This window comes from Antrostomus carolinensis, unplaced genomic scaffold (genome assembly GCF_000700745.2).
Source record: "Antrostomus carolinensis isolate BGI_N321 unplaced genomic scaffold, ASM70074v2 scaffold8251, whole genome shotgun sequence".
Taxonomy (NCBI): domain Eukaryota; kingdom Metazoa; phylum Chordata; class Aves; order Caprimulgiformes; family Caprimulgidae; genus Antrostomus; species Antrostomus carolinensis.
In genome coordinates, this window is record NW_010293454.1 from 29,669 (window position 1) to 51,599 (window position 21,931).

At 37.1% G+C, this 21,931-nt stretch overlaps 1 protein-coding gene across 1 annotated transcript in view; it reads left to right on the forward strand.

Moving 5' to 3' along the window:
- Positions 1-21,141, forward strand: part of LOC104532145 (serine/threonine-protein kinase 3-like) — a 45,457-nt gene extending 24,316 nt beyond the window's left edge. The window contains exons 5-7 of the mRNA XM_029087283.1: positions 9,289-9,481; positions 19,607-19,782; positions 21,079-21,141. Coding sequence (XP_028943116.1) covers positions 9,289-9,481; positions 19,607-19,782; positions 21,079-21,141 — 432 coding nt within the window. The remainder of the gene's footprint in view (positions 1-9,288; positions 9,482-19,606; positions 19,783-21,078) is intronic.
- Positions 21,142-21,931: the final 790 nt, after the last annotated feature.

Here is a 21,931-nt window from a genome sequence, read left to right on the forward strand (position 1 = left end):
GACAATGAGATGCTGCTTGTCACTAAGTGTAAAAGATAGGTGCCTCAAATCTGAAAATAACAGAAGTATCTTTGGTTAGCAGGGCTGAAAGAGCAAAAGCGCAGAATGACTGAGGTTGGGAGGGACCCCTGGAGGTCATCTGCCTTAAACCCCCTGGGCTGGTTGCACAGGACTCTGTCCAGATAGCTTTTGAGTATCTCCAAGGAGGAAAACTCCACAACCTCCTTGGGCAGCTTGTGCCAATGCTCAGTCACCCTCATAGTAAGTGTTTTCTGATGTTCAGAGGGAACCGCTTGTGTTTCTCTGTGTGTGTCCATTGACTTTGATCCATCCTCTTTGCACCTTTCCTTCAGATTATCTGTACATACTGATGAGGTCCCCCATGAGCCTGAAGAGGCTGAGCCCTCCCAGCTCTCAATCTCTCCTCATGGGAGAGATGCTCCAATCCTTTAATCCTCTTCATGGCGCTGCATCAGACTCGCTGCAGTGTGCCCAGGTCTCCCTTGTACTGAGGAGCTGAGAAGTGGACCCAGCACTCCAGGTGTGGCTGCACCAGTGCTGAGCAGAGGGGAAGTATCACCTCCCTTGACCTGCTGGCAGCACTTCTCCTAATGCAGCCTGGGATACCATTAGCCACCTTTACTGCAAGGTTGCGTTGCTTTTAAAAATAAGTGCAGTTGTAGTCTGTTGGTTTTTACTTACACTAACGGAATTTTAGGGGCTGTAATGGTATACTAGTGCATGAGCATCAACAGAACCTGAAATCAGCCTCCACTTGAAAGAAGTTGCTCTTAAATATAAGGCAGAAGGTCAGAGTAGATTACAAGAGAGACAGAGGAGATACAAGACTAGACGGCACGGGAAGCTCTGGCATTAGCATACCTTGCTCAAATTTTTTTTCAGGATCATGATGTAGAGGAGTTTTAAAGGGCAATAATAGTAGTCCTGCAGAAGGCTAGAGGCAGCCCTGCTGTTAGTAGCAGGGGACCTGAGAAAACAATAAAAAGGTTTGAAAACTTAACAGGTGAGTAATGGAAGAGGCCTATTTGAGGCAGAGCTGAATTCTTAGTACAGGATGAAGTGCTAGAATAAGAGAAGGCCATGAAAGGGGGCTCGTGAGTGAAACTAGTTGGCTCAGAAAAGAAAGGTAGTAGAAAAATAAGAAGAGCATGACTTTAGCTTAATTAAAGATTTAAGGGGAGAAGTCGGAAAATGAAGCTTTGTGTATTACCTCGAGTGGAGGGATTGCTGGATGAGACTTTAAGGTGACAAATAGGCAAGAAGGATGGGAGAGTCTGGATAAAAACTTCAGCAATATGGACATTTTGAAAAGAAGGATATGTTTATTAGGGCAAGCCCTTTGTACTACTGTACTTGTAAAAGACTTCAGAATTATTTAAAAGAAAAATAAGAAAATACATTGAACATGCACATTATGCTATATAGTATCCTTGGAGTTAATTACCGAAGTTCTTTTAGAAATAGTTTTATCATCTTTAGTAATTTGATGTCTTGTACTCCTTTTTAGTTTTCTATGGTGATGCTAACTTACAGGCTATAACTGGTTAACTAAAATTAATAGTTAATACCAAATTATGTTTGCAGGGATGTTGGGAGAGCTGGATCCTGGATATTGAGTGCATAATATATTTTATTTGGACATTACATAAGCCCTTGTGGTTGTATTTTTTGAGCTAAGTAGTTTGGTTCCTTAGCAGGATAAGCTGGCTGCCTCTGTAGGTCTGTTAAATGCAAAGTAAAATTTGTGAAGGATGGACTTAAAGTGACTCTGAAGGTAGACTGGATATGAAGCACAAAAGAGATTAATGAAAACTGTGCCTTAATACTTTAGAGCATAAGAAGACAAGTTTAAGAGTTCAAATGGGTGGTTAATGCATATTGCTAGGGGGTGGTAACTGCTTGAACTACATGTTATAATTCTGCTTCACAGGTTATCGTAACTGTTTTTCTTTGGGGAAAATGCACAAAGGTTAATCTTTGCAATCTTAGGTCTGTTTTGTTTGCTGTGAGAGAGGTCCAGTACTAGACTAGGTTACACAAATAGTCTATAGTCAAATTCATTGTGGGCTAAGGTAAGTCAGGCTGTCTTCTATTTGCTACAGACCTATGTGTGTGTTTGAAGTGACAGTAGTTCAGAGGATGTGTTTACAATACCATGGTAAGATGATTGAGAGTTTAACTTCTTCAACAAAGGCTGGCTTTGCTTATGGCAGAGAAAATTGCTATTTTAAAAAAATAGTTTGTGTCATTCTTTTAAACTTCAGTAGGAGGAAGGAATAGATCTCTTAGAGCTTGGGGGAAGTTACACATGTAGAGAAAAACCACGTGAAAATATAAGAAGATATGTAATTTGTAAGTGGAGTAAACAAAAGGGAAGTACTAGCTGGTGCTGCTGCCAAAGTTTTGTAATTCTGAAAATAATGTGTGATAAAGCTTGTAATCAGGATGAAATCCTTACTTTAGTTACAACTGTTAATATGATATTTGGTAGTAAGTATGACTTTTGCTATCAGTAAACCTATGCCTTTAGTAATTTCATATTGCTTGGTAAGCCCTGAGTGAAAAAAATTTGGAAATATGTGGCTTTAATAGAAAAAGTGAGGGTATGAGTGAGTGAAATAAGGAATACTGATGGTAAATTGAGACCTGAATTAAGTGAAATTCTGTATAGCACAGATTTTAGTAAGAGAGTAATAAGAGTAATAGGCAGAGATTGATCAATGGACCCACAAATTGTTAAAGGAAACCAGGATAAAAAACAGAAGAAAAAAAATTAAAGCATCAGAACATTTGTGTTTGTCATTTAAAAACCACAACCAAACAGCAACCTCCCCGCCCCCCCACCCCCCATGAAATTTGAAATAATGTTTAATTTCAAAAGAAGCTCAAAGATGATGTCTTTCACTTTTGAACTTGTTTGGGGAACTGCCAGAAAAACAATAAACCAGTTCTTCTTACACTTCTGTTGGTTTATTCTTTCCCTTCTGGAAATGGAAAGCAAATAACACGAGTGCCAGTTTGGTGCGCTGTAGTGCATGAAGTCAGTCCAGCGTTCAAGTTTTTAAAGATAAATAACAATTGCATATTCCTCCTTCTTAGGTACCAGTTTCCACAGAACCCCGAAGAAGTACAGGGCTGCTTGTGTGTAGTTTGGATGATTATTTGAATGTACAGTTCAAATGATAATATAGGTTTTGATAAGTCACCATGCAATGGGGGCAGCAGTTCTAGAAAGAGGTAATGCCAGTCCCTGTGTTGCCTTGTGTAGTAGTAGTGACAGTAAGTCATGTGTTTATTTCTTCACCTTTTAATATCTATAAAAGTTTTTAGATTGTTTATGGAATTAGTCACTGTTCATTTGGAAAGTAATAACCACCCAGCACAAAAATTTTGGAAAATAGTTGTCTTGGAAGTGGATCTTTCCTGGTGATACCACTGTGAAGTTCTAACCGTAGAAATGCGAAGGCAGACTAAAGGCTGCAGAAATGCATATTTAGTAACAACTAGAAGCAAGAGTAAATATTGATGTTAGTGTTAAGTAGAGTCTATCGATGTTAAAGGTCTCTCATGGGTGGTGATTTGAGTCCATATACTGTTGAAAAAGAATGTTTTGAGTTAACCTGTCAGGGGTTTGAACTTATTGATCTAAACCCTCAAGAATTTCCTATGTAAAGTGTGAGCAGTTCTGCTCATTATTCACTGGTACGTGTTTTGGGACCCATCAAGAAGAAAGGTGTAGAATGTTCTAAGCATGATGGTCCTTTTGTTAGGAAACCAGATTTAACCCTACCATTAACATTTGTATAGGTTTTTATAGTTTTAATTCTCTTGTACAGCTATATACGTGTTGTTATGGGCACTCAGGTTCTAAGTGACTTACATAACTGAAAGTAGAATGGAGAGGAGCGGGTGTTTTTGGAGAATTAATCACATGCAAAGATTTCACAGGTATGTACTTAATTTTCAGGATCAATTCAGTTTGTTTTCCTTCAAGTGAGGAAGAGTCACATCCCTAAAATTGATTCTTATTTTCCGTTTTTGCAACTTTCTGTGAACACTTTATAGTATGGGAAACTGTCAATTGTAATGTAAATATTTTTTGCTGTTCAAAAATTTGTATTATACAGCTGTAAATAAATGGCCAGGTTGCATACAGTCTGCATGTCTGTATCCTTCCAGAGAGATAAAATAATTATAAATAGTGTGCTCTGAATTGATTTTATGCCTGTTACAAGAGCTGCTTGTGTGATGAGAATGCCTTCTGACAAACTGACATGTTTTGATAGGTACTGAGGTAATTGTACAGATTTTTTTAATTAAGCAAAAATTGCAAGTGGTATATTCTACAGAAGGTTAATCCCACTATCAAAGTTTAAATGTTAGTTTAAGCATTACTAAACGTGACCAATCTCTTCTCACGTGCACTTTTTGAAGTGTGATGTGAACTGGATGCTGAGGTTGGGCAGCTCTATTATGGGAATGTGGAGTAACTCGTTGCCTGGCAGCTCACAGGAAACATGTCAAAATATTTATTTCTGGGGATCTTTAAAGGAATGAGCTAACAAGCAACTCTTCCTGTATGTTTTCTTTTACATTTTAATGCCTCTATTATGTGAGGAATGCTTAATTATTTTAGAGTATTCAAACAAGGAATTACTGCTGCAGTACTCCATTTTTGTTTTTCTTAGACACTTAGTAATTGATCACTATCAACAACGTAGCCAACTGTCAATAATTCATTATTCCTATATGTAGGCTTATTTACTTATTCATACAAAAGTTTATTTGGTTAATCATATATGAATTATGAGAAGTTGGGCGTCTTTTGAGACCTTAAGAAGTAATTGCTATAATTATTCGTTTATATTTTTACAGTATTTATGTAGTTATTTTAAAGGACCTACTGAATCATTTGAATTATTCTGTATTTTAAATCTACACTAGGCTGTATTTTTCTGGAAGTTTTTATATTTACTTTCATGAATCTTTCTTGTATTTGTATGTATAGATATATCTATGTATCTGTCTAGATGTATGTAACTTTACATCACAATGTTAAAACTTTCTGTTTTCATAGTATTTTTCCCTTAAGCCAGAGCACTCGACATATGTGATAATTACATTTGATTGTAGTCTTTTAAGGGTCCTGAAGTTAGAAATATGTGAAGATTACTTTGTCGAGTGAAATATAGCTACCCATGGGGCATAAAGAGCTTTTTAAGAGCATGTTGTTAAAATGCACAGCAATTTAGAGCCAGAAACTGATTATAGGAAGACTAAAAATAGGAAGGTAGTTGTGAGCAGCAAGTCATTGTTACAAAGTGTATCAATTAAAAGGAGGTAGAAAACGAGCTTAAACATTGTTTCATGACAAACGTCCATTTAATTTGATGGGGTTTGAGTGTGTGCTGAAAGTTAAGTTTTTACCTCTTTTGCTAATGGGTCTAAACTTAAATGTGTGCTCAGCAGTAAGTGTATACTCTGGTTGTAGTTGGGCTTTGTAGATGTTAGGAACTTTTACAAAAATCCCTGTTCTTGACCAAACTATATGATGTGTTTATGTAGCTACTACAGTGCTTTTACAAAAAGATAGCTGTGACTGCAGCCACGTTTTTCAAAGGTGATGATGAGGTGTTAATAGTAAATTAAATTATTTTACAGGATACTAAATTTTGCCAGCATGTAAATCTTCCTTTTATGTATTGCAGCCCAGTTAGCTGTCTCTGGTGCCCTCTAGTGTTCTTCTTACACGCACAAACCATAGTTAGAGATTTGAAAGGCAAACTGCTGTATTTGCTTGTCTAGTTTATTTGTCTCTTTGAATTTGTTGTCCTGCTAGTCAAGTCTCTATGATTGCATTTTCAAGCTTTAAGGGTTGCTTTGGTTCATCTTGTAACTTATTTTAGTAAATAAGGAGATCCAAAGAATTAGTCCCATGGGGCTGCAGGGTGTTGGTGATGTTTTAATTGTGCTTGGTTTACATTCTAATGGTGTTCCAGAGTTTCTGTAGTTTATTGTGATTTCTGCATGATTTCAGGAGATACCAGTGTTCTCACTTGTGCGCTCTTTCTGTTGCTCTCTACTGGTGTATCAGAAAACCCTGTCAAGTACAAGTTCGGTGTTTATTACTTGTGTGCAAGAGAACAACAGCCAGTTTAGTTCTGGAGTTAGCTGTTTATTGTTTGATTCTTGAATGTGTCTTCATAAACAGTATGGGAACAAGACACTTCAGTTTTAATGCCTTATATATTTTTCCTAGTTAAAATTGAAATTGTGTTTGTTTTTACTTAATCAGTGAGTTTACCTTTTTTACAACAGATCAGAAGTTCTGCATCAATATTTATGAACAGTAAAGCATGAATCAGAATTTGTACTAAGGAATCACTTTCATCATCTCATGTAAATGTACACTTACATAACTTGGATCCACTGGACATTTTTATAAAGTTACTTTTTCAGATCCAGTGCAGTCTACTGCCATATTAGCTAAATCTTGTATTTGTGGGAAGTACTGGAATGATAGTTCTGGAAGCAATCTGGCTTAACCCACAAAATTAATCATTCTGTGGCATACATAGACCCCAAAAAAGTTTTATATTGCTCTCTCTGAGTACATCTTTCCTGATCTAGGGAAAACACTATTGATCAAAATTGTTGTGTGTTTCCCTCTTTGGGACAACTATTCTGTGAGTACTGAGGTGGGCTTTTGTGATCCTTCGTCTTCTAAGGTACTCAAAGATAACAGTTCTCTTTGAGAGAAAACTGTAAGAAAATAGTGAGGCTTTTGACACTCTTAGAGTGGAAAATGAAATGCTATTCTTTGGGACAAATCCAAATACTTGATTTGACTGAAGAAATGAAATACCAATTGTTTTAATGAAGCAGAATATATGAAAATGGTCACTTAGGACTTCTTTTCATACTTGTTCATATTGTTAGCCATCACTTTTTCACTAACTTCTAAAATATTTTTAAGCTTCAGGAGAATGTTTGTTTAATTTCTGATTTCAGTTTTAGTAAGTTTAGGACCATATGCACTGCAAGTGGATCTTAATATTAGTCTGGCAAATCTGTAAATCAAATATAAGTGTGCCTTAAACTCCGAGATCTGCCTGCCTGTATGTTAGAGGTGCCACCCTTGTAGCACCTAATAGGACAAATAGCAGCACGCTGTGAGTCAGTTTTGCATTGCATTGCTGTACTGGAAGAAGCACTTGGAAATAGTAGCTTAATTGTTCTGGCACTTTTAAAATGCAATGCAAAAAAAAACCACTTTTGGACTTTACTTTCTGAGTACCCTTATTAGAAAGGGAAAAACATAACTCATAAAAACACTGGGGTTAGCAAGAACATTGGGGAGCAGGGAGAGAAAGTAAAGAAAATTAAAGTTGCCACCAGGAGGAGCAGTACCAAAATATTCTCATTTATTTACTGGCACAGTCCTCTAGTGCTGTAGCTGTAAACTATCTGTATCTTGGGGAATATAATAATTTTTTAAGGCTAGGATACTAAATACAATGTTTTAGAATGCAACTACAAAAAGCCCAGACAGAATGCAAACTAAGAACTTTATTTTCCGGATTATAATTTGTAAAAATATTAATTATTCTTTTGATATCTGAAATTTTAATCACAGGTTTAGATCTGTATCCTGGTTTCAGTATGTTATGGTGTTAGCCAGACTCCCTGAATCAAAATTAGATCTAGTTTTGTGGCTGTTATTGAGATGTAGTAGAATAATTTTCAGGAGCTGCTGTGTTGATATTACTCCTAACTACAATTTGCTGTATCTGTTTAGACTAACCATTAGAGAAAGAGACACCGGGGCAGTGTAACTGGTTTGTGCACCTCTGTCTATTCTGGAGGCAAATGTCTGCTGTGTTAGGGAATAACGTGGAAGGAAAGGAACAAGTTCAGTGAGGAAGTGACAGATCTTGTAGGGTTTTGGGGCTTGGGTTTTTTTTCCTGGTCCTGTGCCATGTCAGTCCCCCTCACCCCTCTTCTGTTCATAGTTAAAAATTTAAAGTATATAAAGCAAAACAAAGATTTAGGGAAAAGAGGAAATTTGTTAGTGGATGAAATCTTGTTTTAATGTTACATGTAGCAACAAGCATGTTATTTGTACTGGGCAAATTAAAAAAAAAAGTGTTATACTATAGTCTTTCAAGCTGTGTAGCTAGAATATGTTGCTAATTGGGGGTAGAGTTCACTTATAAATGAACTGAAGTTTTGACAGAGGAAATGCATGCATATATGTTTATAAAATTGGTGAAAGTAGCATTTGTATTTAAATTTAAAAACTTAAATAGAGTGTCTTCACAGTGGGGGTTGATAATCAACAAGGAGAATGTTTAATTTTATTCCCCTCCACTTCACTGTGTAATAGATTTTACCCATACAGGAAATGTGTATAATCCCATCACATTATTCCTGAAATACAATGAAGTTGTGCATGTAACCTAAATCTGACTTTGGAAAGCAATGGAATTTCCCATTAATGTTTTCAAAGATTAGTATTCTGTATGAATTTTATAATTCATTACCTGGATTATCCAGAGTTCTCTGTTTTACATTCCTGGCCTGTTATTGTCACAGATTCAAAATGCTACTGGATCTCTCAATAATATTGGCTCCTCCCCACACTTAGTGGTTAAGTATGTGCTCGTTTTTCTACATGGTATCAACAATTAATGTGCTCATTTCTGTGACAGAGGCTTGTAAAGAGAACCAAATACTTGAAGTAAGCCAAGCTGATTTTCTGCTTGTGAGGTGGACTTCCAAAACTATTTTGGAGGATTGTTTAATAGCCAAATTGAACGGGAGTGTCATCTGGGTGCTGTGTGTAGCATAAGATGCTGGGTGTGATACTTTAAGAGTGATCAGCACAAACCGTTGGTAATAGTCCATTGCAAAACAACCAATGCACTTTCTGTAAATTGTGATACTGATTTTGGAACCCAAGAAGGTATAGTGGGTTGTGAAAATCACAGAGATTTTCAAAACTGGATGCTGATGCAAAGTGGATGTGTAGACCACATTTCTTTTATATCCAACTGCCTTACATCTGTGAGAAAGAATCAAGTTTTTATTCTTCCTTTATATGGAACATTTTTTATTTTGTAATTTAGAGTTTTAAAACTGGAGGTCTAGCAGTACAACTAGGTCATGTGAAGGTATAAAACTAATGAATAAGCATCTAAATGATTGCTTCTTAACTTTTTTTATTTTTAAATGATCTGCTGCATTCTGACAAATGTTTCTCCATAGGATGAAGATGAGCTGGACTCTCACACCATGGTGAAGACCAGTTCAGAGAGTGCTGGTACCATGAGGGCCACAAGCACGATGAGTGAAGGCGCTCAGACAATGATTGAACACAATAGTACTATGTTAGAATCAGACTTGGGGACCATGGTAATAAATAGTGATGATGATGAAGAGGAAGATGGGACCATGAAAAGTATGTTATTAATTTACTTGCCTTTTTTATTAAATAATGTAATATGTTTTCTCATGCTGCATGAAACTGTTGTATCATCAGTGGCTTTTAAGTGTCAGGTTTTGTGGCTAAAACAAGCGGAGGGAGCCATTTGTATATTTAAGTGCTCTCTGTAGTTTGTGGAGAAAAAGGTGACTGGTTTTGGTGCTCTGTGAAGTCTCTCCGGAGGACTCTAAAATTAGCCTTCTGTGAATTCTCCTTTTTACTGCTTGTCTCTTGCTTTTTGCCTCCTGTCTGCATACATTTGGATCAGTTCCTTGAAGCTAAACTGTAGTGATGTGTTTATGTGAGAAGCTGCTGCTTCAATGTCAGTGGTCCTGGGAACTTGTCATGACTCTCCATGGGTTCAGCAATCAGGACACATCTTGCTGCAAAATTGTTTTGAAACTCATGATCAATTAGCAGATTTTTATTTTATTTGAACATTTGTTGGAATGTAATTCAATAATGCTTGATTTAAGGCAGTGATCAAAAGACTGTTGAAAACCAAGTAAAAAGTCCAAATTGACTTTGGCAGCATGTGAGGGAGTATGTAACAAAGAGAAAAAAAAATTGCAAATGTTTTTGAAGTATAAAATTATGTTACACTGAAACATGCATAATTATGTATTTGCTAAATGGTTAACTTGCATACCTGCCTTCTGAGGTGCTCATTATTTGGCTGAAGACTGCTGCAGAATGAGGCCCACTATGTTTAATAGAATTGCTTGCTTAAATGGGCAGCATCAATAGATGAGTCTAACTCAAGCTGTAGATGCCCGATTTCATGAGGCACAATGTAATGTTTAACTCCAGGGAACTGTTGGGAGGGAGAGGGGAGGTAATAAAGTTATTGTCTCAGGAGTTGAAATCAGTGCCAGATAAATAATTTTGTTGAACACTTTATAGCAAACATAAAGTGGCATTTGTGTTTGCATATATACATCTGATGTAATTTGTGCAAGATGAGTTGGAAGTTGTCGTGGTTTAAGCCCAGATGGCAACTAAGCGCCACGTGGCCTCTCGCTCGCTCCTCCCTGCCCCCACCTGGTGGCATAGGGAGAAGAATTGGAAGAAAAAGGTAAAACTCATGGGTTGAGTCAAGGACAGTTTGATAGGACAACACAAGGAGAAAATAAATAATAATAACAAATACTAATAAAATAATACACAAAATGAGTGATGCACCCGGAACCCAAGGCCCAGCCTGTTCCTGAGCCTTGATCTCTCCTCCCCCAAACAATTTGCCCAGTTTATATACTGAATGTGACAACATATGGTATTGAACATCCTTTTGTTTGGGTTCAGCTATCCTGGCTGTGTCCCCTCCCAGCTTCTTGTGAAAATTAACTTGATCCCAGCCAAACCCAGGACAGAAGTGCAAAGCGGGAATGTGTTTTCTTTGTGGTTTAATGTACAGCAGATTGGAAGGAAGGAGGGGTTTTGTTGATTTTTGGTTTTGTTTTGGGTTTTTTTGGGGAGGGGGAGTGTTTTGTTGGGGTTTTTTACTGTTCTCAGCAATAAGAAAGCAAACATATCAGTTTAAGCAGGATGGTTCACCTCATGAAGACATTCGGTATGTGCTTTAATTTGTTTTTGTGCTGCAACAGAATATTTGCCAGTTAAACTGTGAGGCTAATGGAGAATTAGCACAAGTGATCTCAAACTCATCAATTTCAACAAGTTAAGGAAAAGATGAGTGGTTCAAAAAATAGGGAAAAATACGAGAAGCAAATTTAGAGTAAAGGATAAAAAAAGTAATTCTTAGTTGGAAGTATTATGAAGTAGAGGTTAGTGCAGTTTCTATGCAGCATTTCAGATCACTTCAGGTTTAATAAGTACTGGCGTAATTTTTACATGTGCTAAGAGGAAATACCTGTTAGTGTGCCAAACAGATCAAAAAAGTGTCATTAGGTTTGTACTGCAATATCTTATCCGTGTCCTATTTGTCTGCTGTGTTGCTGGAGACATTGTTTTTAAAATGTACTGTTCTTCTCAATTTTTAATTGATTCCAGTAACAATCTGTAGTTAGAAAGGGAATTACCTTTTTAGACCTTGGCATTTTTTAAGTGTAATTCTTAAACACATTCTTCCTTCTTGTCAAAAAAGTATATATAATCTTTGGGACAACAGGCTTCCTTCTTCCCCTCCCCCTGATAGGTGACTACCTTAAGACCAATAACTCCAGTGAAGGAAAACCAGCAAACTGAAGTAGCCTGATGGCAAGTGATGGTTTCATCATTCAGCTGACAGGCAACAGGTTTGGTTTGGTCACCATTTAGTCACTGAACTTTTTATTTTGCATTAGACACTCATCGATTTAAAAACTAGAAATAATTCAAGAATGGGACCTCCACATCTCTCGGCTGAAAAGAAATATAAATCATGTCCACTGTAGGTGGTCTTCATCTGGTTGTATGATTCATGTACTACTGGCTGAAACAGGAGCAATAGCAAGTGTCCTAAGTAAATGTTTCCAGGAGGGAACATACAAATCCTCGCTGTCCATTAGAGGCAGACCTAGATTTTGTGCTACTTTGTGCTTGACAAAGACATGAGAGTTTGGAGATTGGTTGCTTTTTCCAATGTACCTTTATAGGCAAGGCAGGAAGTTTCTAGATGTTTGTGTGATTTGACTATAATAGAACAGGTAGCTTAAAAGTGCTGTTTGATACTTGTGAATAGTAGAACACAGCAAGCAAGAAACTTGGAGACATGAACTAGGGAAGAGGTATTTAATTTCCTTTCTAGAGACAAAATATTTATGGAAAACTTTTTTTTAAATTACTCTTGTGTTTAGTTTCATGTTTTGTTTCCTTCTGCCTTTTGTTTTCCTGCTCAAGGACAAAATACAAAACAATAGTAAGTTTTTATTTATAAGTGCCCATGTTTAGAGGCCTCTGGGAGCCATGACAGAAAGTAACTGAAACCATATTTTTTTCACAAATAGGGAATCATGCCCAGATAAAATTGGGATTTGGAACAAAGAGGACTGTCATCCTACCCCAGCATACAATATACAGCCTAGCAGTATTTATGCCTGTGTATGCTCTGAGCAGAGACTATGCAGCATGTTCCTAGAAGGAGGGAAGAAAATGCAGAATACAGACTGGTGAGAGGACAGAGCTTAACTTTAGAAGGTGAAACATGGAGTGGAAGAAAGAGTGGGATTGATGGAAGGTAGTGCTACTTTTGTTCAGCTGCCTGGATTGTACTTACTTCCCCATAGAAGCTTTTTCGTATCTCAATTCAGAGACTGGTGTTCAGACTAGTTTCCCTGCATTCTCTTTATGGCTTTTCAGCAAGGTTCAGTGTTAGGGCTTTCTGGTGCACCAAGAGTGCTTCTGATTGTTCTCCTTTCTTGTTTTCACTAACAACCCTCTTCCCTCCCCTGCTTCTTTTTTTCCCTGTTAATTTTATATTTGCCACCTGCTTTGCGCTGGCAAAAAAAAGTTGCCTCTTCTTGCGATTTGGACTTACTCTGGGTTTCTAACTATTGCTTCAGACTTCAGTGAAGCTTCTCGATGGTTTATGGTTGGTAATTAATATATTAAAAGAAAAGGGCAGTGAACTAGTGAGGTTTCTGTTTTCTTACTTTTTGCCCTGTAAGACATTAAATGTTTTAGGTTTTGTCAGTATAATTCTTAAACACATTCTTCCTTCTTATCAAACAGAAGAATATAATCTTTGGGACAGCAGGATTCCTTCCCCTCCCCCTCCTTCCCCATACATGACTGTCTTGAGACCTGTAACACCAGTGAAGGAAAGCCAGCAAACTGGAGGTAGCCTGATGGCAAGTGATGATTTCATCATTCACCTGGCAAGCAACAGGTTTGGTTCCAGCACTTACTTGCTGAACCTTCTTATGTTATTGTATTATGGGATCTTTGCAACATGCACCATGCTGTAGAACCTACATTTTGAAAGAAGAATTCATGAATTGGTTTTAGTTAGTATTTTTTAGTTATTTCAGTCTGTCCAGTGTCAAGAGATTGTGCCATACTCCAAGTCAATCTCCTCTGTGATAGGAGGTGGATGCTTGGGTAGCTCTGCAGTGATGCATCATAACTCTTAAAGAGGCCTTAAGTCCCACAGCTGGTTTTTCAACTGAAAAGCAAAAGCTATTGATATGTGTTTTATAACAACCTGTGACCCAGATCCTATAGGAATGGAGCAAGTAAGCTTAATTAGGGGCTGATTTGAGTGGTGCTGTAGCCTGGGCATTGATATTTCAGTGATACAGTTTTGTTCAAGCATGTTTACTGTGCTCATGTTAAGATGGTTTGCTTGATGCTATATACATGTGTACTACTCCTGTATCTATAGAAAGAGATGTGTCCAAGCTTATTCCAGTCCTCAGTCCCTCTGCTGGGACTGGTGATGAAGTTGTTCATTTATGCCACTAGTAGTAGTACTTTTTACAAATGTGAATTTTTTTTTTTCAAAGAAAAACATCATGTTGGCAATTCTGCTTCAAGAGGTATTACAAAATGATAGCTTAACATGGATTTTCTTTGTTTTGCTGAAAGCCAGAAATAAAGTATAACTCAGCTGGAATGGACTAACATTTATAATAGTAATGTTGTTGAATATTTTTTTCCTTTTCTCCAGAAGATGGAACAATAGAACAAAAATTACTAAACCAGTTTTGCAAATCTCATACTCAGGAAGCAAAGCAGTGTTTTGTGCAGGAAACTCTTTTCCCCATTTAAAATCCTTTAAACTTGAGTTCATAGTCCTTCAAAAAGTCTGTGAAGGAAGCCTTCAGCTGGTTGAAAAAAAGTGGATTGAAATGCCAGTTGCAATTATTTCTGATAAATAGGTGTATTGCAGAACAAATGAACAAAATACTAAATGAGGCCTGAATTTTAATGCTTGATTGTATAAGTCACTGTGTGATGTGAAAACTGCAGACTTGGTAACCACTTTGTTACAGAGCTCTCTGCAGTCAAACACTTAATACATCCTTTGGTAGACTCCCAGCTGATCTGGCCTGAGGAACTGGTGATCTGGTTTCTGCTGATGCTTCCTTGTGATTCAGAAACCAGAATAGATTGACCTCTGATTCTCAGAGGTGGTTGTCTAAAAGGCATGTATTAGCGGGAGAACAAACTCACTCACACAGTCGCGATTTCTGCTTCACATATGGCTGAAGGAAGTGGCTGTGGCAGCTTTCTACTTGGTAGTTCACTACTAAGTGCACTTGTCTGCAGATTGAAGTCAAAATTCCTGGGTTTTTTCAACTGTATTTTATTGAAAGCTCCTGTCTCCCATTTCCCAGGAGAATTACTGCCACTGTGTTGCAGGCCACCTTGTGTGGTGAGAAAGTAGTAGTAGAAATGTGTGAAATATAAAGCATAAGTAGTACATGCTGTTTTATAAGCTGTTGTAGCCTTAGCAGTAGAGTTTAGTCCAAAGAAGACTAAAAGCTGATTGTAATACAGCTTCTCACTCTAAAGGTGACAAAGCAATATATTGAGGGGAAATAAAGACACTGACAAGATCATCACAGAAGCACTGCAGACAGGAGAACCTGACCCCCTAACCTCACCGAGGAGGCAGCATCTGGAAATGTTTCTCAGTTGAGTGGCAGGTTGAGATCCTCCAGGATGGGGAAGGCTGTGGAAGTTTGTGGCTTTTGGCAAAAGGAAGAAAGCTTTCCTCTGTAGATTTGCAGCTGCAGAAGAGGTCCAAGTACCTTGGTAGTAATGGAGCAAGAGAAAGAGACTTCCCATAGGAAATGGTAAAAAAACTCCAAACAAAACACCACCACCTATCCCCTCCCAGGTGATTGTAGTGGGAGACTCCCTTCTGTAGGAGATGGATACCCTTATCTCTTAACCTTACTTGCTATCTAGGAAAAGTTCTTTCTTGCCCCAGGGCCCAGCCCCACAGTATTGAAAGACTGCCAGGGCTTGTCCAGTGCTTAGACTATTGTCTCCTGCATGTGCTAGTGATACTGCCAGAGGAGACCCTGAGAGCGACCTCAAGAGTAACTTCACTGTTATGAGGATGTTCTTGATCATGACGGTGAAGGGAAAGCCTTGGAGGAATGGATGGATCCTATGGATCAACACTTGGTTGTACCTCTAGCGTTGTGGACAGAGGTTTGACTTTGACGACCATGGGGCCCGCTTTGAGGATCAGAGACTGCTGTGGAGAGAGAGGTTCCACCTGACAAAGTAAGGCAAGAGTGTTTTTGGCCAGCACACTGGCCCTGAGTTCACCAGACCAGCATGGAGGAAAGTATACGTGGCTCAGCCCAACGTAGAGTATAAAAACTTAACAACTAACAGCAGAACTTTAATGGAATAAAAATTAAATTAACGTTCATATACTTTTCTGTTGAAATACATCAATACAAAAGCCTTTTTCTTTATAGATGACATCAACTGAATTTGATCAAAATATGCATTAGAATGGAAGTGCATTCCTTCTTATTTTGAAATGTATGTTTAGAGTTATTTAGTTATGATATGTTTTTGAAACGGTGTAATAGAGTTGGTGTTGTGTCATTGCCTCTTTAGTTTGATCCAGCATACTTTTTGGAAGAAATTATTTGATGTAACTATTTGTGGACATCCCCATTGGTTATTTTCCTATCGGGAGTATTGCAGAGGTAGAATGTCTGTTCTCAGTGTCTGTGGTGGTCTCTGTGTTCTGTGGCTTGTCAGCAATTTCTCAGACTGCTTTTTTATTGTCACTTCCAAAAGCCATCTTGAAGTGGGCAAGTCTAGGGATGATAAGAAACTGATGTTCTTAAATGAAACTGATGTTCTTAAACTTTGAAACTCTGGCAAATATTTTTAAACAATGATTGCCTCTTGTCGAAGAGAAAAAAAAAAAAAAAAAGAAGAAGAAAAGGTGGGAAGAACTGGATTGTCCAGATCCTCCTAGAATGGAACAGTCTGTTGCACAGTAGGTTTTCAGTGTAAGTGGGGAGTGATACTGACTGTGCTGCAGATTAGATTTTTTGTGCAAATATATAGCTTGTGTAAAAAGTAATTTACTGGATAGTTGAGTGAATTAGTGTCCTTAAAGAAATCTGTGTATTGTACTCTTAAATTTCTTGTTACTTGAAAGACAGTCCACAACATACCATTACTCTAGTTCTTCATAGAAGTTAGGAAAAGTGCTTTCAGACTGAAATGATCTTGTAATAACCTTACACTTTGCAAGGAAGGACAACCTACATCAGTTTACTCTGGCTGAAGAGCCTGGGTGATTTGTAAAGTCCGTACAAAAGAGGTAGGAGTCTTCACAGGGCCTTTAAACTAGTAGGTGTCAACCTGTCCCATTTTCCATAAAATACTAACTAAACTTGTTTGTGTTAGGTTAGCTAGAGATCTAAAAAAGACTCTGTTTTTCCATTTAATAATTTGTAAAAATAAAATAAAACCTTAAAAAGAAATCTGTAAATAAATCCTTCATTTTCTTTTTTTTTTTTCTCTTTTACATTAAGGGAAAAAGACCCTCTTGAAACACCTGTGGTCCCATTGTTTTGCAGGCATAATAGTTCTGTTTTTCTGTGTGACTTTTTATATTTGCAGTGAGGAAGGCAGCTCTCTTTCTTTTAAATGGGTTAACTAATGTATATTAAATTGGAATCAGAAATGAGTTCTAAATTCTTGTTTATCAAAATAAGTAGAACAAGTCCTTAAAGTGTAAAATAAATGTGCTTTGCTCATTTTGGAGTAATTTCAGTCCTGTTGACCCACTTTCCTGAATATGCATTTGATAGCAAGGAATTTGGAGTGGTTGGTTTGTTTTATGTATGTATGCAGTCTTCTGTTACACATATAAGGAAGATATTTCTAAATAGCTCTAGAACTTAAGAGCATTGCTTGGCACATCTTCAATGTCTTCTGTTACATGAGAGGAAGGAGACTATCTTACCTGTAGTGGGCCAACATTTTGTTACTTCAGCATTTCTAACAGAGACGCTGGTAATCTCGTTTATAAGTATGTCTCAAGAATGAAGCTTATCTCAGCAGAAGAAAAAAATTGATTGATTGTGAAAGGTCAGCAATGTGGTGTCCCATCTCTTTGGTACAAATAGTTTCAGGGTTTTTGGGAAGTGAACGCAAGTAGTAAAAAGATTGTCTTAAGAAAATGCATTGTATATCCGTTTTTAATTTCACTCCCTTCATATTACTACCTTCTGTTGGATCTGTTTTCTAAATTTTTGCTTTGCTAAAGTTTAGATTCTTCCATTTTTGCCTTTTAGTGCTTGCTTCTGTAGGTATTTGGCATCCTTGCTGTTTACTTCTCACCCTTTCCTCAGTCCCAGACTCAAGAGACCCAGAAAACTCATTCAAATGATCTTTAGTTCAGTGGGGGCAGACTTGGGAGATTCTGGAGAAGAGGTATCTGCTATGTGGTCTGCTAAGTCCAGCCTGGAATTAGGTTCACTGAATGTTTTTGTATGGTTGTAGTTGTCATTAATTAAAAGATGGTGAGTAGAGATAACTATGGTCTGGGAGTAGAAAAGAATATAGCAACAACTGAGACAAAAACAGGCTAAAAAAAAAAAGTAGGGTGTAGAAGGTATGTATGGAAACATGGCAGCCTGAATCATTGTGGGGCTGAAGAGAAGCAGGTGGAGTCAAAGTGCAGTAAAGCCTAGAGCATAAGCAAGACAGTAGAATGCCACATTCAAAAAGCCAGGAGAAATCTTACTAGAACAGAATGATGTAGAAAAAGCAGAAAGAAAAGAACAAGTCAATATCCTATAAAGGATGGCAGTACAAAAATAAGCATTAATGAAAAAACTAAGCCGCGTTTAACCATGCAGCAGAATTAGAATGAATTAAAAAAAATCTTGATACAGAGGGAATGGATTACCACAGGAAGAGATGATGAAATAAGAGGTGAAATAGGAGGGGAACAAAAAACCCCCACTGCTTAGTGAATCAGTAAAAACAAATGTAAAGGTAGGTGTGAAGATCAGCAAGTCCTAGTGATCGTGTTAAACACAAGCTCAAAAGATATTTACAGTGTTTTTTTTTTTCACTTGTTAAAACAAGTGGTTCAAATAAAAATTCCTAATTTTATTATGCTTATAATTAAAAATTTTAGTTCTGTCTGTGTGTTGGTTTCTTTTTTGGTTGTTGTTTGGGGGGTTTTTGTTTCATTTTTGTTCTATATTTCTTGTCCTGTTTTGTATTTTACATGTGGAAATGTATTTCATATTTCTCTGTGTAGAATGTATGACACTGCAAGCAAGGACATGTTTCTTGAGTCAGTTCTATGCCAACTGTAGTCTCTGAGGTGACAGTTACGTAGAACTACTAAAGCATTTCTTATGTTTTATTTATTGTTCTATTTAGTAATTAACTTGCTTTGAAATACCACAAATGAAAACAAATTTCAGTCATTTATGGTTGTAGATATATATAATTTTTTTTATTTAGTTTCATGAAAAGGATAATAGAGATGAGTGTGAACTCCCATTCTGTCTGCTTCGTAGAACTTTTGCAGCTGCATAGATGATAACAGAAATCCCTCAGGGTTTCCACACGATGGAGTTAGGGTAGTTTGCAGACATCTGTAGAGTCTGATCCCATAATTTGCTGAGAATCCTCATTGGCAATTAATTTCATTAAGCAGTGTCTAGACACAGTTTGTGTGGTTGGTTTTTTTGTTTGTTTGTTGGGTTTTTTCAAATTCTTTTTCTAAATAACTTTTAAATTCCACTTTTGGTGAAACTGATGGAATTCTGTTGCTTTCCTACAAGTGCTTGTGGACCAGGCCTTGAAGTTAGAGGCATTCAGCAGTCAAAGGGATGCTTAGCACCTGGTGTTATTCAGTCTCTATAACAACAAATAGATATTGCATGAAGTAACTTCTAATATTATTTGTGTGTGCAACTCTGAAATGTCTTGAACATTTCTCCACATTGTAGCTTGCTACAAAAATATCATTCTTTGGCTATGAGCTTTTATGCCAAAGATCCTCGGGGGACAAATGGAGGCTTGCACCAGACACAGATGACTGTGTTAGTTTCTGTAAAATGCAATAAAATTAGTAAATGGAGTTTATTTTATAGTGCAGTAAATCTTTAATTTCTAAAGAGTTTAAACTTTTTTCTTTTTCTTTCAACGAAGGAAATGCTACTTCACCGCAAGTTCAAAGACCGTCTTTCATGGACTATTTTGATAAACAAGATTCGAAGAATAAAAGCCCTGAAAACTGTAATCAGAACATGCATGAGCCTTACCACATATCCAAAAACGTTTTCCCTGATAACTGGAAAGTCCCTCAAGATGGAGACTTTGATTTTGTAAGTATATTTTTATTGTTTACTTTCTTGCATTCTGTTTATTTTATATGTGCCAAAAACAGTTAATCCCTTTCTGTAACTATGTTAATACAAGTGAAATAAGTAAACTTTCAAGAATATAATCCAGTTATCTAATCTTAATACCTCATCCTAGTTGCTGAAATAAGTAAATTTGCTTGACACAGGACCTTTTTAATGAGGAGTGGTATGGGACTTTATGAATATACTTCTTTGTAACTACTTTTTTAAAAAAAAAAAGTATTTTTTGGGTTTTTTATCATTTATGTGTTACAACAACTTAAAAATTTGACCCAGTTCTATTAGAAGAAAATAAAAATCGGTACAGGCATGAAATATTGTTGTCATGTTTGCTAAGTATCTCAGTAAAATGATACAGGTTTTAAACTGGATTGGAGCCTTTTAATCCATCTCCTTGGTGATGGTAAAGATCACCTACTGTTTTGCACAAGCCAGCTTTTTGGTACTATTCCAGTAGCATACATCTCTCCACATAGAATTATTCTATCTAACACTAGTCTGTCTATTTTAAGGTGAAGGTTTTCCCCCATCAAAATATGTGCAGTTTGGTTTTGCCTATGTTGCAAATTTTAGTGGAGCAAAAAGAAAATGTTCCTAAGTTATAGGGTGGTCTTGAAATGAAGTAAATAATTACTGTTTAGAGACTTGTAGATAATTAAACCTGGTTTTCTCCTTTCTTAATTTTTTTTTAGCATGTTTGAATGAAATTTTGTTTATCTGTTGTAGATTAAATGTTCTTAATGGCAGTGCAGTAGCTAAATATGATCACATGGCACCTTTTTGAAAGTACACTTAGGATTTGGAGAATAATGTGTTTAATTTTAGGTGACAGTTGTAGGTGTGGGATCTTTTTCCCGGTTTTCACTTACTGCATTTCTGCATAAAACTGACTCTTTAATTTTAAGCTACTGGAATAAAGCCAGTTAAATAGCACAGTACAAGCTGTTGCTCCTGGAGAGTTTTGATTAAATTGGATTTTGGTTTAGGTGGGGTTTTCTTAGGTTTTTCGGACCATAAAATGCAATAGTCATAATCCTGATAATTGACTAACAAAGTAATTATTTGCACTATTCACTGGAAAATAGCTGGCCGTTATTTAAGTAGTGGTGTTATAGTGGCAATAAAATTGCCCTTAGAACAAATTAAAATTCATCTTGTCTTTTACATTACTTGTTAAGAAATGCAAGTAAAAAATGATTCTTCTTGTAAATGCTAAGATTCTCATTCTGTAAGTGCTTATTCATGAATAATTCACAGACGGATAATCCTGTGGAACTTGTCGATGTTGCTTGTACGTATGAAGTTGCCTTCTTGAAATAGGAACTTGTCCTAGAACCAAACCCGAAGAGGTCTCATATTCAGAAATTAATTGCTCTCTGTGCTGTAGGCAAACCTTGCTAGTGGTTGTAGACTGGCAAGTCAAAGACTTCAGAATCATAGAATGGTTTGGGTTGGAAGGGACTTTTAAAGGTCATCTAGTCCATGCCCCCTGCCATGAGCAGGGACATTTTTCACTAGTCGCTCAAAGCCCTGCCTAGCCTGACCTTGAACACCTCCAATGATGGGGCATCCACAACTTGACTGGACAACCTGTTCCAGTGTCTCATGGAGGTTGTGATGTGCAGTTTGCCCTTAACTTCCCAAAAAGGCAGTGTTGTGATGCTTGTTGCTGCAAAATTATTCCAGTTGAAGATGAAGCAGGCTTTTTAAAAACGTGAATAACTGTTTGCATGGGCAATATATGTAGATAGTGAAGGGGAGGAGGGGTGGGATTTTGTTTTAAGCATGACAAAAGCCAAATGCTTCCATCGATAAACCAGCCTAAGAAGGAGTTTAGGAAGACTCTTCAATAATGGATGTACTGCTCCAGACTAGTTCACTCAAGAATATCTCTCTCTGAAGCATCTGGTACCAGTTGATGTCACATAGGATACTGGTTTTAATAGCCTGCTGATTTGAACCATGGGCAATTATTATTTATTTATATAGTTTAGAAGCACTTCTATTTAGATTTTAGACAATGAGTGGCAGTATTGGTAAGTAGACTGCAAGAGACATTCTGAAAGGATAAATCAGTGGGAAGCATGCATAATATATTGTCTACTCTTTG